The 13175-nt window shown below is 40.4% G+C and overlaps 1 protein-coding gene across 13 annotated transcripts in view; it reads right to left on the bottom strand.

Moving 5' to 3' along the window:
* The window catches only part of CHD9 (chromodomain helicase DNA binding protein 9), a 193709-nt gene that overhangs the window by 62741 nt on the left and 117793 nt on the right, over window positions 1-13175 (bottom strand). For all 13 annotated transcript variants that reach the window (XM_077831202.1, XM_077831201.1, XM_077831209.1 and 10 more), the window contains 5 exons: window positions 9701-9911; window positions 7443-7638; window positions 5746-5913; window positions 4617-4796; window positions 93-203 (listed from right to left, as the gene is read on the bottom strand). In XM_077831202.1, the coding sequence (XP_077687328.1) occupies window positions 93-203; window positions 4617-4796; window positions 5746-5913; window positions 7443-7638; window positions 9701-9911 (866 nt within the window). The remainder of the gene's footprint in view (window positions 1-92; window positions 204-4616; window positions 4797-5745; window positions 5914-7442; window positions 7639-9700; window positions 9912-13175) is intronic.

Raw genomic sequence — 13175 nt, forward strand, 5'->3', positions numbered from 1 at the left:
CTCACATGAGCAACATGATTATGAGAAAGACAAAAAGGACCATTAAAAAGAATGTACACAAATGAAAATATTCACACACAAAAAATACTTACTCTACCACTGATGGCATCTATATCTATTTCTGCTTTTTTGGCCCATTTCTGCCAGAAGTTAGGATCATCTAATGAAATATCAGTTCTATTTCCAGATGCAACAAAACTAGCCTGCAATAAACATCATCATATTCATTAATGGCATAAAACTGTAATACAGAATGACTATGTTAAATATACACCAAATTATTCTTTTTTAATACTAAGCCCCTCATGTTCAATGTGTGCATCAAAAATGCTTCTAAGTCCATAAATTCACAGAAAATTAAGGCAGCAGCTAAGAAAGGAGATGCTAAAAAAACATTGTAGCCTCCATCAATTTGGTACTGACAAAAAGCACTAAGAGAGTACATCCTGACTGCCAAAAGCTGGATGGTGGACAAGATATAAACTACTGAGAAAAATATTTCAGGATTATTATTGATTCATGCTCTAAAAACTTTGCTAAAACATGTACATGCCAACTCTGAGCTTGCAGAGTTAGAAGGGTTTCTCTATTTAGAAGATACTCCCAGTTCCTTAAAGGGATCAGAACATTTAACTAAATACATAATACTGGCAGAACAGCAGCAGCAAAAATATTCCCATGCACAGAAAAGTGATGGACAGCATCCTCTAAAAGACATTACAAAAAGGAAAGTATCTAAATAATCAACTGCAGTTGACCAAAAACATGCCATAAGATCAGAGGAAAGAAAACAAGAGCAGGACCTTTCATTTTGAAAAGAAATCTCACGAAGATAATTTGAATCCAGACCTGTCCTACAATCAGGTGTCTAATTAAGAATGATGTTTGGTAAAAAATACCATATATACTCGATCATAAGCCGGTTCGTTTATAAGCCAACACCCCCGAGATGGATAAGTAAAAATGGAAAATGTTTATGACCCATTCATAAGCCAACCCTATAATTCAGGGGTCAGCAAACTTTGGCTCCCGGGCCATCAGGATAAGCTGCTGACTGGCAGAGACAGTTTGTTTACCTCGAGCGTCTGCAGACACGGAGGAAAACCTAAGTACACGAAGTGTCCCAGCACGCCAACTGCTTACCCTGATGGGCCAGGACAGCAACTGGTGGGGAAATTTGGGGGGGGGGAGGGGAGGGGGAAAAGCTGGGGATCAGGGAGTAACCCCTGTGACCACCCCCCACATGACATCACCCATAGCCCGGGGCTCCTGCACTCTCCCTATCCCACCCCTTCCCACCTTATCTGGGGAGGGCCAGGGGAGGATGTCTCTGGCCTGGCTGGAGCTGCTCTGGCAGGCTGGGCAGCGCAGCCGCAGCATGTTCCAGTGGGCCGGGCCGGGCGACCACAGCCTGCTCTGGGGGGCCGGGCGGCGCGGCCACACCCGTGTAGCCAGGTGGAGGGAACAAGGGGAGCGATGCAACAAAAAAAAGAAAAAAAAAGGTGCCACCCGCTGCGACGCTTTGACTCACCCGGCGGCGCTCCGGCGGCCGCCCTCACTCGCTCTGGGTGTCTTTGGCAGCACTGAAGGTCCCGCCGCCGAAGACCTGGAGCGCTGCCGGGTGCGTAAAAGCGCCGTAGCGGGTGGCACCTTTTTTCTGGATCGCTCCCCCTGTTCCCTCAACAGGGGAACATTTAAAAGATGCCAAGAAATTGACAAGGTGCCACTTGTGCTCAGTGGGGGAGCGACCGCTGCCCCGCGAGCTAAGCCACTGGGCCACAGCCTGCTCTGGGGGGCCGGGCCGGGCGGCGTGGCCACAGCCTGCCAGCCTCAGAGCTGCAGCTGCTTCTGAGGCTGGGGGGAGAGCAGCGTAGCCAGAAGCGGAGAGACTCTGGACCCGCCTCTTCCCTTCTGGCTCTGCTGCCTCTCCTTGCCCCCTCTGTTGGGGGGAGGGGCTGTGCCCCACCTCTCCCCCTCTCTATACCCATTCATAAGCCAACCCCTTTCTCTGATGCTTCCCTTTTTTACTAAAAAAATTCGGCTTTTGAACAAGTATATACGATACATAGATCTCCATGTGACTGCCAAAGAGATCTCAAGGCAACAACACAGAGAATAGGCCACTCTAACTAACACATCAAAACTGTAATGTGCCATTACATAATGCACCTTTAAAGCCTTCCGCCCCTTACATTCCCTTTTGCAGCAGCTTCTGACCTCCTCTCCCTCTCCCCCCCCCCCCAACCCATAAAACACTGCTACCTTCCTTCGGCAAGCCCAGAAAACTTAAAAGTGCGGTGCGGTCATTTGAAATGTTTCAGATGAGAGGCAGACTAGTGTTTAAAAAAAAAAAAAGTTGGATGGACTTTCTAAAATGTTTATTTATTCTACGTACCATGTAACTTAGGATACACAAGACATACAGCAAGGTCTCACTGGTATGCATATTATAGCAAAGGAACAATTATAGGCAGGATACAAGGAATTCTGAACATGTATGCTAAACCCAACAAAGGCCCTGATTTTACATATAGCTCCACTTGGGCAAAGGGTTTCACCTGAATGGAGCCCACTGCAGAATCAGGACCTAAATATTTATATTTTTATGTAAAGTGAATGACTCAGTAGTGTTTGTAACCTGTCAATTTTGTAAAAAGACTACATGGCTATGACTCCACAATCATCCCTCAATATATCACCTGAATCTTCAGAGGAGACCTGGAGTGGAATTTTCATAAGTGTATTTCCCTCAGAACTTTTAAAGCAGGAAAGACAGAGCTCTACAAATTTTAACATAAGGAACTACTCAGCACTGACAGGGAGGAAGGACTAGATGACCCCAGGAAGTCATCCTTGCTGCTTTTAATTCCTATGACTAATTTAGCATAACGGAGAAAAGAACTCTCTGAAGAGGCCACATCACCACTTAGGGATTTCATCTTACACAGACCTTGTCTACACTACCGGGGTAAGTCAACCTAAGGTACGCTACTCCAGCTACATGAATAATGTAGCTGGAGTTGATGTAGCTTAGGTCAACTTAATGCGGTATCTACACCGTGCTGCGTCAACGGGAGACGCTCTCCTGTTGACTTGCCTTAATCTTCTCGTTCCTGTGGAGTACCGGAATCGACAGAGAGCACTCTGTGGTCAATTTATGGGGTCTTCACTAACCCCACTAAATTGACCGCTGCTGCATGCATCGCAGCAGTGTCGATCTCCATTAAGTGTAGACATGGCCATTCAGGTTTCATTTAAGTAGAATACATTAAGGGAATGTTCTGATTTCCAGCCCCTGGTAATTTAAATTAGGGATTTGGGGGCAGTTTAATGCCAAAGACAGACATGCAAATAACACTGGCATGGGAAGAAAAGGTAAATTATGTATAAAAATACTTTTTGGTTGTTCTCATAAAGAAGAGATGATAGCATTAAGCTTCCTGATTCTTCTTTCCTAAGATAGGTTTCTCTTGTGAAACCTAACTCCACAATCAATAAGTTTAAATGGATCCTCAATCAATATAACTGCATGCATATTCTGAGATCCATAGAAAGCTAAGTTCTTCTGTCCCCCTCAACCTTTTTCGTTCTTTTTATTTCTGCCACTTCTGTCTGCTATAGTGAATGTTATATGTCAATGGCCTAACCAATTTGAGAAAGTTTATAACTCCCCATAATTCACATTGTTTGTATTCATTCTTGAAATCAAAAAATGCTTTAAAATTATTTTCAAGGGAAGCATTTTAAAAAAAGAGATTTAGATGAATACAATTAGAAGTAGCCATAAAATAGCTCAAACATGGCCCTTGCCAATAACCAGCATAGAGTATATTCTATTTTCTGTCTTAAATGTAAATGCTGTCTCTAGCACCAGTAAGAAATTAGTATGGAATTATTTTCCTCAATTCTATCCTTGTCCCACACCCTCAGTTTCTTTTTCTTACATTTTATAGATCTTCATTTCCTCTCCTATACAACCATCCTTGCTTTGCTTTTCAAACACCTAACAAGAAAACAATATGGATAAAGAGATGCCTCTGCATTTCCAGTATAAACCTGAGTTATTCTTTAATCCCATTCAACACTTATTTGCTCGTATGTGCTTTACACCTGCAATGACTGTCTTAGTTTATGTGCTAGTGCATGAATAAAGCAAAGCAAAAGTATTCTCAGTAACTGTACGTCCTCTATATCAAAAATATATTAGTAGTCGTTGCTTTTAAAAAAAAACATAACAAAAATAAACACCAGAAGTACACAGCTATTGTTTTCCCAGCACGTGGTCCATACTTTTGAGTATGCAATTTACTCAATGTATGCCATGCCAATCAGAGATTTTTCCATGTGCACACGTCCATATAGGTCTCTCTCTAGTGACATCAGTATGCAAAATCTCTCGAGTACATACACAAAAGGTAAAGTAGACAGAAGTGTGCGCATGCAAAAGAACAGATGCAACGTGGGCCTCATATTTAAAAACAAACAGTCCCGTGAAATTCTTTGCTGACACAAAGTTCTACAAATCTCACATTCTGAATCTAAGCAACAATAAGAATTTTCTTAAATAAAAGGCAGAGTAGCATGATCAAATGGAAAACAAGTTGCTGCTACTGTACCTTGGCAAACGTTGAACCCCTTCCTTCGGATTCAATTGTGATAGTTTTCGTACGGCGCTGCAAGATTTGGTCTATGTCTTCTTCACAGAATTTAGAGCCCTCATCCTCTTCATCCATAATAGCACCATAGGCACCCCTTCGAAGCAGGTCTTCTATTTCTTTTTTGGAAAGCTGTTGGATCTGTACAAATAATTAAAGGTGTTTTTGTTTTAATTTGTTGTAAAAATGGATGAAAAATTCACAAAAGCATATGTGCAGTATTTTTTCTACCTACTTCCATGACCAATATTTTTATAATTAAGTTAACCTTTCAGATTTGTAGATTTAGTATCTACCTTTTTATAATTAAACAATAAAAACAATAAAGTGATAAATACAATTATATTAAATTTATATAAATATTATTATAGCATATTTCATGTACCCTTGCGTCTACATTTGGGCACCTATTGAGTACCTTGATGAATCAAGGCTTTATTATATATCATGATTCATGTGGGACTCGGGGAAAAAATAGCTTTGTGCCCTAGTTTAATCAATATCTAAAGATGTATATGATCACCAGTATAACTCAATTAACTCTTCCTTTACCAAACTACGATATATCAAGGTTTGATTGTGGAGCTAATGTAGTCCTGCCTTCTTCCATACAAACAGAAAGCTGCACAGGAAATGAGATAGGAATCCTGTCTCACTGTTGTGAAGAATTTGTAACGAACGTTGTGAAATGTGAAGCATAATACTTTAATGATTCTAGGTTCATGGTCTGGCATAATCTGTACAAATAAAATAAATAAAGCCTATACCGTTTAAAAAAAAAATGTGGAAAGCAAAATATTTCACTTTTTCAGATACGTCACCAAGGCAATTATCTACCCTGTGGTTTAACAAGAAAAGATGGAGGAAGTAGTCTGTGCAAGAGTTCAAAGCAAATTTATGGCTAAGCTTTTGAAGACATTTCCAAATGTTCATCTTTGCCTTCATCAGAAAGCATCACATAGCTATGCACACAATTAAAAAAAAAAAGGCCCAAGAAAAAAGTTAAAATTAATTAAGCTGTTTCCTTGCAATTACAAAAGTAGCTTTAAAAATGGTAGTTATTCTGGCCAAAAACAAAAAGTCTACATACACCACCAACACTATTTTCTCTTCCACTCATGCTCTGTAAGACAGCTTTATCCAGACCCAATTTCAGACTTGCTCTGTCAAACATCTCTCTCTCATATGAGTTCCGAGTTATCAATCTGTAGACCTTTACTGCTTTGTTCTGACCAATCCTGTGACAACGGGCTTGGGCCTTTGAAAGAGGAAACAAAAATAAAATCAGATTTCTGCCTAGGAGCAAGATATATTCCTTCATCTAAGAAACCTGCTGCGTTATAAAGTAATCTTAAAGGAACACAGTCAACTTGAAAACAAATCAATGTTTTTAAATGGAAGTCGTACAAATACAGAAGAGGTCTGGAAAGTTAAAAGTAGTCTTGAAAAGATTGATTAGTAGGAAGAATGCAGGTGAAGTGGTCTAAGTTGCATGATATCATGTTATTTAGCTCATAATTAAATCCTATCTATATATTTGTTCACAGTACTGATCTCTCCACATCACTCCAGTCAGATGCTAGACAAAAAGTCATTTGAGGATTTCTGAGATTTTGATTCCACTTCCTTTTCCTTAAATTCGGTCCATTTTCTAGGTGATCTTACAACTGAAACATTTTTGTGCTAATCTAAACAGAAGGTTTCTAGTTTTAATTTTAATCAATTATTTCTAGTTTTAATAAGTGATGAAAAATCTCTCCATCTTTGCATTATTCTTTTATCTACTTGTATTAAGAGTCATCTCTTTCTTCCCCATGTCCTTAATGGATAACTTCAGTTTTCTGAACTTGTACATATTTTATTATTTCAAATTTCTCGTGTGTACCCCCACAACCCTTTTTGTATACTAAATAGTCCTCTTGATGCAATCTTCAGTTATTCTATATGATACGCAGCAGAGTGTCCACAACTGTATGCCAAATCCCAGCTGTAATCTAAAGAGCATGATGTAACTAAGGAGACACGTCCCCCCCGATTCTTACATGTGATACCTCTAATTATAATTCCATGATTATATCTACTTCTTCACTTCAACATCACTTCACATATATTATTAACTTTTCTCTATTATTTACACTAAGTAATTTTTCTGCACTGATAATGAATAGCCAGCCACTGGCTTTCCACTGCAATTTTTGTGTGTGGATAGTTTCTGAAAGTCATTCCCACTCCTTCTCTAACACTATGAGCATCACAGAAATAACTGAAACTTAGCATAGGCCCAAATTCTTCTCTAGTTCTACTATTATAAATCCAGAGCAGTTCCATTAACATTTATTCAATTAATTATGTATGAGAGAGTAAAATCTGTCCCCCAATGTGTTCTGTGATATCCTCAAAACCTTCAGAGTTTTATAATCTCACTAATAGTTTGCCTGTATTGCACTTTATATACTGCAAATTTATTATGATTTAAGCAGAGAACTAATTTTATTAAATGAATAAAGAAAGTCTATTTTGAATATTTTTGGGGAGAAACAGGAAAAGTTAAAGAAGAAAGCCTTTCAAAATTTACATTTGTATTCGGATTTCAAGACAATTACAGAAAATGGGATGGAAAAATATAGCTCTGATTATCAAAGAGACAGTCCAGCCAAATACAGTTGATCTTCTGTTTGTATACTGTAATCCTATTGTAAAAAAAAAAAAAAAAGCTCTGTTATACTGTTACTGAAATATACAGCATGGTGGTTTTTATGCTCCAGTTATAACCTTAAATGAATTTACCTGGAGATCATTCTGAGGATTCCAGTCAGAATCAAAAATTATACATGTATCAGCTGCAGTCAAATTAATGCCTAATCCACCAGCTCTGGTACACAGAAGAAACACAAACCGATCAGAGTCTGGTTTGCTAAACCGATCAATAGCAGCTTGCCTCAGATTTCCTCTCACTCTCCCATCAATTCTTTCATATAAGTACCTAGAAAGTGCAAAAGAAACCCCTTATTTAGAAAAACAGGTATTACAAAAGCACAGTTACCTATCTATTATCTACAATGGAAAAAAGTTATCTTTGCTTTCTATTTACCTCTCATGAACAGCACTGATTTGGATACACAGGTGAATGCAGCTAAACACAGGGATGGATTTATATGGCCAGCTGCAACTTTCTTACTTTAACACTGGGAAAGTGTGCTATCTGTCCCGACTTGCATGTACCAAACATTTAATTGGATCCAATGAGGGGATTACAGGGCTCCAACCATATAACCCATAACTCAGCCCACACTTCAGAATCATCTCTCATACTCCCAGAGAGGGTATCAAAAGTGAAATCTCAGTCTGCAAAGCCTTCAGGTCTTTCCTTCTCCCATAGGCCTGAGGTCCACCAATGAAATCTCACGTCTCTTTTACTTGTGGGAGCTGGCCATCTGGCCTTTATCCATACTGGATACTGGCTGCAAGTTGCGACAAATTAAACATTCCTACAAATGACTAATATTGATTTCTAAGTCCTATGTCTATTTAATTAAACTGTACTTCCATGATGCTGCAAGGAGGGTGAAAAATCCCATCAGGCCTCTGACAATTTGGCCCCAACAGGAAAAAATCCCTACACATTAACATGTGTGATCATCATAAAAACACAGCTCCTATGCTATAATTACAGGGACGGAGGGTAGAGCAGCAAAATGGGACAAGAGGCCCCAAAAGACGCAGGCAGAAGTTTAAATTAATGAAGGGGAGGACAAGGAGTTAGCTTCCATTTTCCTCTGGCTGCCCAATCGGAGGCAGTGGGGCCCCACTCTGAAAGTCCCACTCCCTCTGGAGCTGTCTACCACATTTCAAGTCTTTAACAGGGCTCACAAAATGAGTGCAAATTATAACATACTTTGGTTTCGTATTGTAATATGCTAAATTGTCTCATCACATACGGGATTATTGGGTAATCAGTATAAAGCAATGTTTAGATAACTGTCACTTGAGAAACCAGTATTTGCATTGTGACAAGTATTCCTTCTAAAAATAAATTAGTCTTTCTTTAAATTTTAGCCCGGTTTATATTTGATTAGCATTTTTTTTTTTTTGCAAAGTCTTGAACATTAGCCTAACTGTAATATGTAATAATTTCTATTAAATTCTAAACTAATAATTTTGTTCTATCAAGCTCTCAAGACCAAGCAAACTGGAACAAAAATAAAGTCAACCCAGAAGTCTTTAAAGAGGCACCAGTGAAACTACGTTTTCCTTAAGAAAAGCTGACAAAATGAAAAACCTAGTTAAATTATTGCTCCTTTATTAACTTTTATAATTACAAAGACTCTTGTACTCTTGCTGTAATATCAAAATATATGTGCTTTGCTCCCACACCTTAAACCATAGAAAGACCACATGCAGAGAAATAAGCGGAGTAAACTGCAAAATTTGTATTTAATTGTCAGCAGAAAGCTTCACAAGCATTTTTCCCCCTTGCTGACCAACCATAAAATGGCACAGCAGATAATCCACAGGCATTCTGGCAGTCAGCCATGTTTCTGGTGTAATGCATTTTGTCATGTATTAACTCTGACAATTCTAACCAAAGAGCAAAGCCAAACAAGTTCATACCTCTATGGCATTCAAAAGAAGAGTCAACCTGTTCAGATGCTGCACTAGTCTACGTATTATTTGCTTATAGAACAAGAAACATCTTTTTATACACATTTTTAAACAATATCACAAAATCATATGAATTGAAATCAAGATACTGATACAAGCTGAATTCTTCCTTGTGAGTAATTGCTAATTTGTACAGCAAGCATTCAAAAAAAACATACAACTACGGTCCTAAATAAAATTGCATCATAAAGGTTATTAAATATAATGCAAAGTCTTTCCAATATATTTTTGCATGCAGTGTGAAACATTAGCTATATATAAGAATGGTACCAACTTTGCTTTTTTTTTTTTTTTTTTTAATTTTAGTAGGTTGCAATCATTTATCAAAAAGATATCCCTGTTGAGAACAGCACACAGAGTTTATGAAATATGTAGCATTCTACCTTTTATGTATAAGGTAGTCCTCAAGGATGTCAAGACAGCGCACCATTTGAGAGAAGATAAGCACCTTATGGCCTCCTGCTTTCATTTTTGGAAGAAGTTTATCAATGAGGACCAATTTACCAGCAGACTGGATCATTGCTTGTAGATGAAAATCAGGAGCAGTTGGGATATGTGTTTCCCTAAACTCCCCAAGGATTTTCTCTTCAGCACCTGTCAAATAATAAAAATATATGCCTAATCTCAAAAGAAATGGTGGTTGTTGTTTTTTCACCCACACAACAAGTTAATGATCACACAGATTGGTTAACCCACTCTATTTCACTGTTTAACTGTTCCCTTTGGGGCAAATTCTGTCCTCCAACCACAGCCATTTTTAAAAACAAAAACAAAACAAAAAACGCAACACAACCCAAACCACACATTACAGGCTACAGCTGTAAGTAAAGACAGATTTTTTCCCACAGGGGGGAGCATAAATGGAAATCTTGGGAGGGATTCCCCCTCTCCCCACAAGCCACGCTCCCATATGCTGATGTGACAGCACAAAGGGACAAGAAAAGCCCCCTTACTTGGCTTAGGGAGAATTCCCCTAGCAATGGCTCTCCATAAGGCTTAGGGTTGCCACCCCTCCCAGATTGGCCGGAATCTCCTGAAATCGGAATCAATCTCCTGGTGGCTACTGAAACCAGTCCAGGTGATTTTAATAGGCCAATTGGAGCCGTGGCAGCAGTGCCTGCAGGCAGGGGAACTAGGAGCCGGATATGACAGTCACTTCCGGAAGCAGCCCAAGGTAAGCGCCGCCTGGCTGGAACCCGAACCCCAAACTCCCTCCCACATTCCAACCCCTTGCCCCGGCCCTGAGCCCCGTCCCACACCCAAACTCCCTCCCAAAGCCAGCACCGTGCACCCCCTTCTATGCCTGAAGCCCCCTCCCACACTGCAAACCCCTCTGCCCCACCCCCCAGCCCAGACCCCGCACTCCCTCCCACGCCCAAACCCTTTCTCCAGTCCGGTGAAAGTGAGGGAGGATGGGAGGGGAGGAAGAGGAGAGAGTGAGCAAATGAGGGAGGGGGGACGAAGTGAGTGGGTGGGTGGCCTTGGGAAAGGGCGGGACAGGGATGTTGCCTTGGGGAAGCGGCGGGGCAGGGGTGTTTGGGTTTGTGCAATTAGACAGTTGGCAACCCTAGTAAGGCTGCCATTAAAATCCTGTTGTAGGAGGCATGCTGGGGGCAGTAAAGGTATATTTGGTGTCAGGAGAAGTGTGCTGCAGAAATTCTAGAAGAGTAGATATCTATACATAGCCAGGGATGAGCTGTCTAAGAGGACAGGAGGGTCACACTGGCCTTCAGAACAGTCCAAAATAAAGAAGACACAAAGATGGCTTAAAGAGACAGAGCACATAATCACACCTGTCTATCTATCTTTCTGAGTGGCCCTAAATTCATCAGGCCAAATTCACATTTTATGTACCTCCTCTGATGGCTACAGATTTCAAATAAGTTACACCTGGGCCGAATGGAGTAATTCATTTTAAAGTTAGTTATGACAAAAAGAGAAACAATATTTGGGCACATTGTTTCAGAGAATGGAATTTAAGGAACAGCAGTTGGCCTTATCCCATCAGAAATTTGAGTATACCCGCCGAAATAATTTACAAAGGTTTCAGAAACATTGTATTAACACAAAACTACCTTTTCACACTATAGGTTCACAGCTACAACATTCATAACCAATACAATTGTAATTACTGATTAAAACAAAGCCACTGGTAGCTAAGAATTTTGTTTTTTTGAAACCAGAAGAGCATAGAAAAGAAGAGATTACTCACCTTGTGGAAAAAGAAAAGGAGTACTTGTGGCACGTTAGAGACTAACAAATTTATTTAAGCATAAGCTTTCGTGAGCTACAGCTCACTTCATCGGATGCATTCAGTGGAAAATACAGTGGGGAGATTTATATACACAGACAACATAAAACAATGGGTGTTACCATACACACTGTAACCAGAGTGATCACTTAAGGTGAGCTATTACCAGCATGAGCGGGGGGGGGGGGGGGGGGTAACACAGGGACGTCGACGGACCTTTTCTAGTGATTATCAAGGTGGGCCATTTCCAGCAGTTGACAAGAACGTCTGAGGAGCAGTGGGGGGTTGGAGGGGGGAATGAACATGGGGAAATAGTTTTACTTTGTGTAATGACCCATCCACTCCCCGTCTTCATTCAAGCCTAAGTTAATTGTATCCAGTTTGCAAATTAATTCCAATTCAGCAGTCTCTCGTTGGAGTCTGTTTTTGAAATTTTTTTGTTGAAGTATTGCCACTTTTAGGTCTGTAATCGAGTGACCAGAGAGACTGAAGCGTTCTCCAACTGGTTTTTGGATGTTATAATTCTTGACATCTGATTCGTGTTCATTTATTCTTTTACATAGAGACTGTCCAGTTTGGCCAACGTACATGGCAGAGGGGCATTGCTGGCACATGATGGCATATATCACAGTGGTGGACGTGTAGGAGAACGAGCCTCTGAAAGTGTGGCTGATGTGATTAGGCCCTATGATGGTGTCCCCTGAATAGATATGTGGACACAGTTGGCAACAGGCTTTGTTACAAGGATAGGTTCCTGGGTTAGTGGTTCTGTTGTGTGGTTGCTAGTGAGTATTTGCTTCAGGTTGGGGGGCTCTCTGTAAGCAAGGACTGGCCTGTCTCCCAAGATCTGAGAGAGTGATGGGTTGTCCTTCAGGATAGGTTGTAGATCCTTGATGCGCTGGAGAGGTTTTAGTTGGGGGCTGAAGGTGATGGCTAGTGGCGTTCTGTTATTCATAGGGCCTAATCACATCAGTCACACTATCAGAGGCTCGTTCACCTTCACATCTACCAATACGATATAAGAAGATGGGTGAAGGAGGGTGGGTAGTGGAGCACCCATAGGTGGACATATTTTAAAGAAACACAGTTAGTACACAAACCGAGTAACAACTTCTTTTTTGAATAGTGTCTTTAAGAGTGCTCCACCTCAGGTGACTTCGAGCAATATTTCCAGATGGAGGAGGCAGCTTCAGAATAGTTCAGAACTGAAGACAGTACTGCAGAATCAAGTGTCAAATCAGATCTGATGGAATGGATCAAGACGTAATGTTTTGAAAACGTAAGTACTGAAACTCATGTACAGGCTCTATATATTTCAGATACCAGCACTTTCTTTTATAATGCTGTAGATCTTGCTTGTGATCTGGCTGAATGTGCTAACACCCTTTGGGGGGAATGAGCACCCACAGCATCATAACAAGCAATAATACCAGATATCCATCTCAACAGTCTCTGAGCAGAGATCAAGGACCCTTTGATCTATCTGCAAAGGAAATGAAGAGCCTATGTGACTTCCTAAATTTTTTCATCCTATTTAAGTAGAAGGCCAATGCCCTTCACAGATCCAGGGCATGTAAATAGAATTCCTGTAGAGAACTATGTGGCTT

This window comes from Eretmochelys imbricata, chromosome 12 (genome assembly GCF_965152235.1).
Source record: "Eretmochelys imbricata isolate rEreImb1 chromosome 12, rEreImb1.hap1, whole genome shotgun sequence".
NCBI classification, from domain to species: Eukaryota; Metazoa; Chordata; order Testudines; family Cheloniidae; genus Eretmochelys; species Eretmochelys imbricata.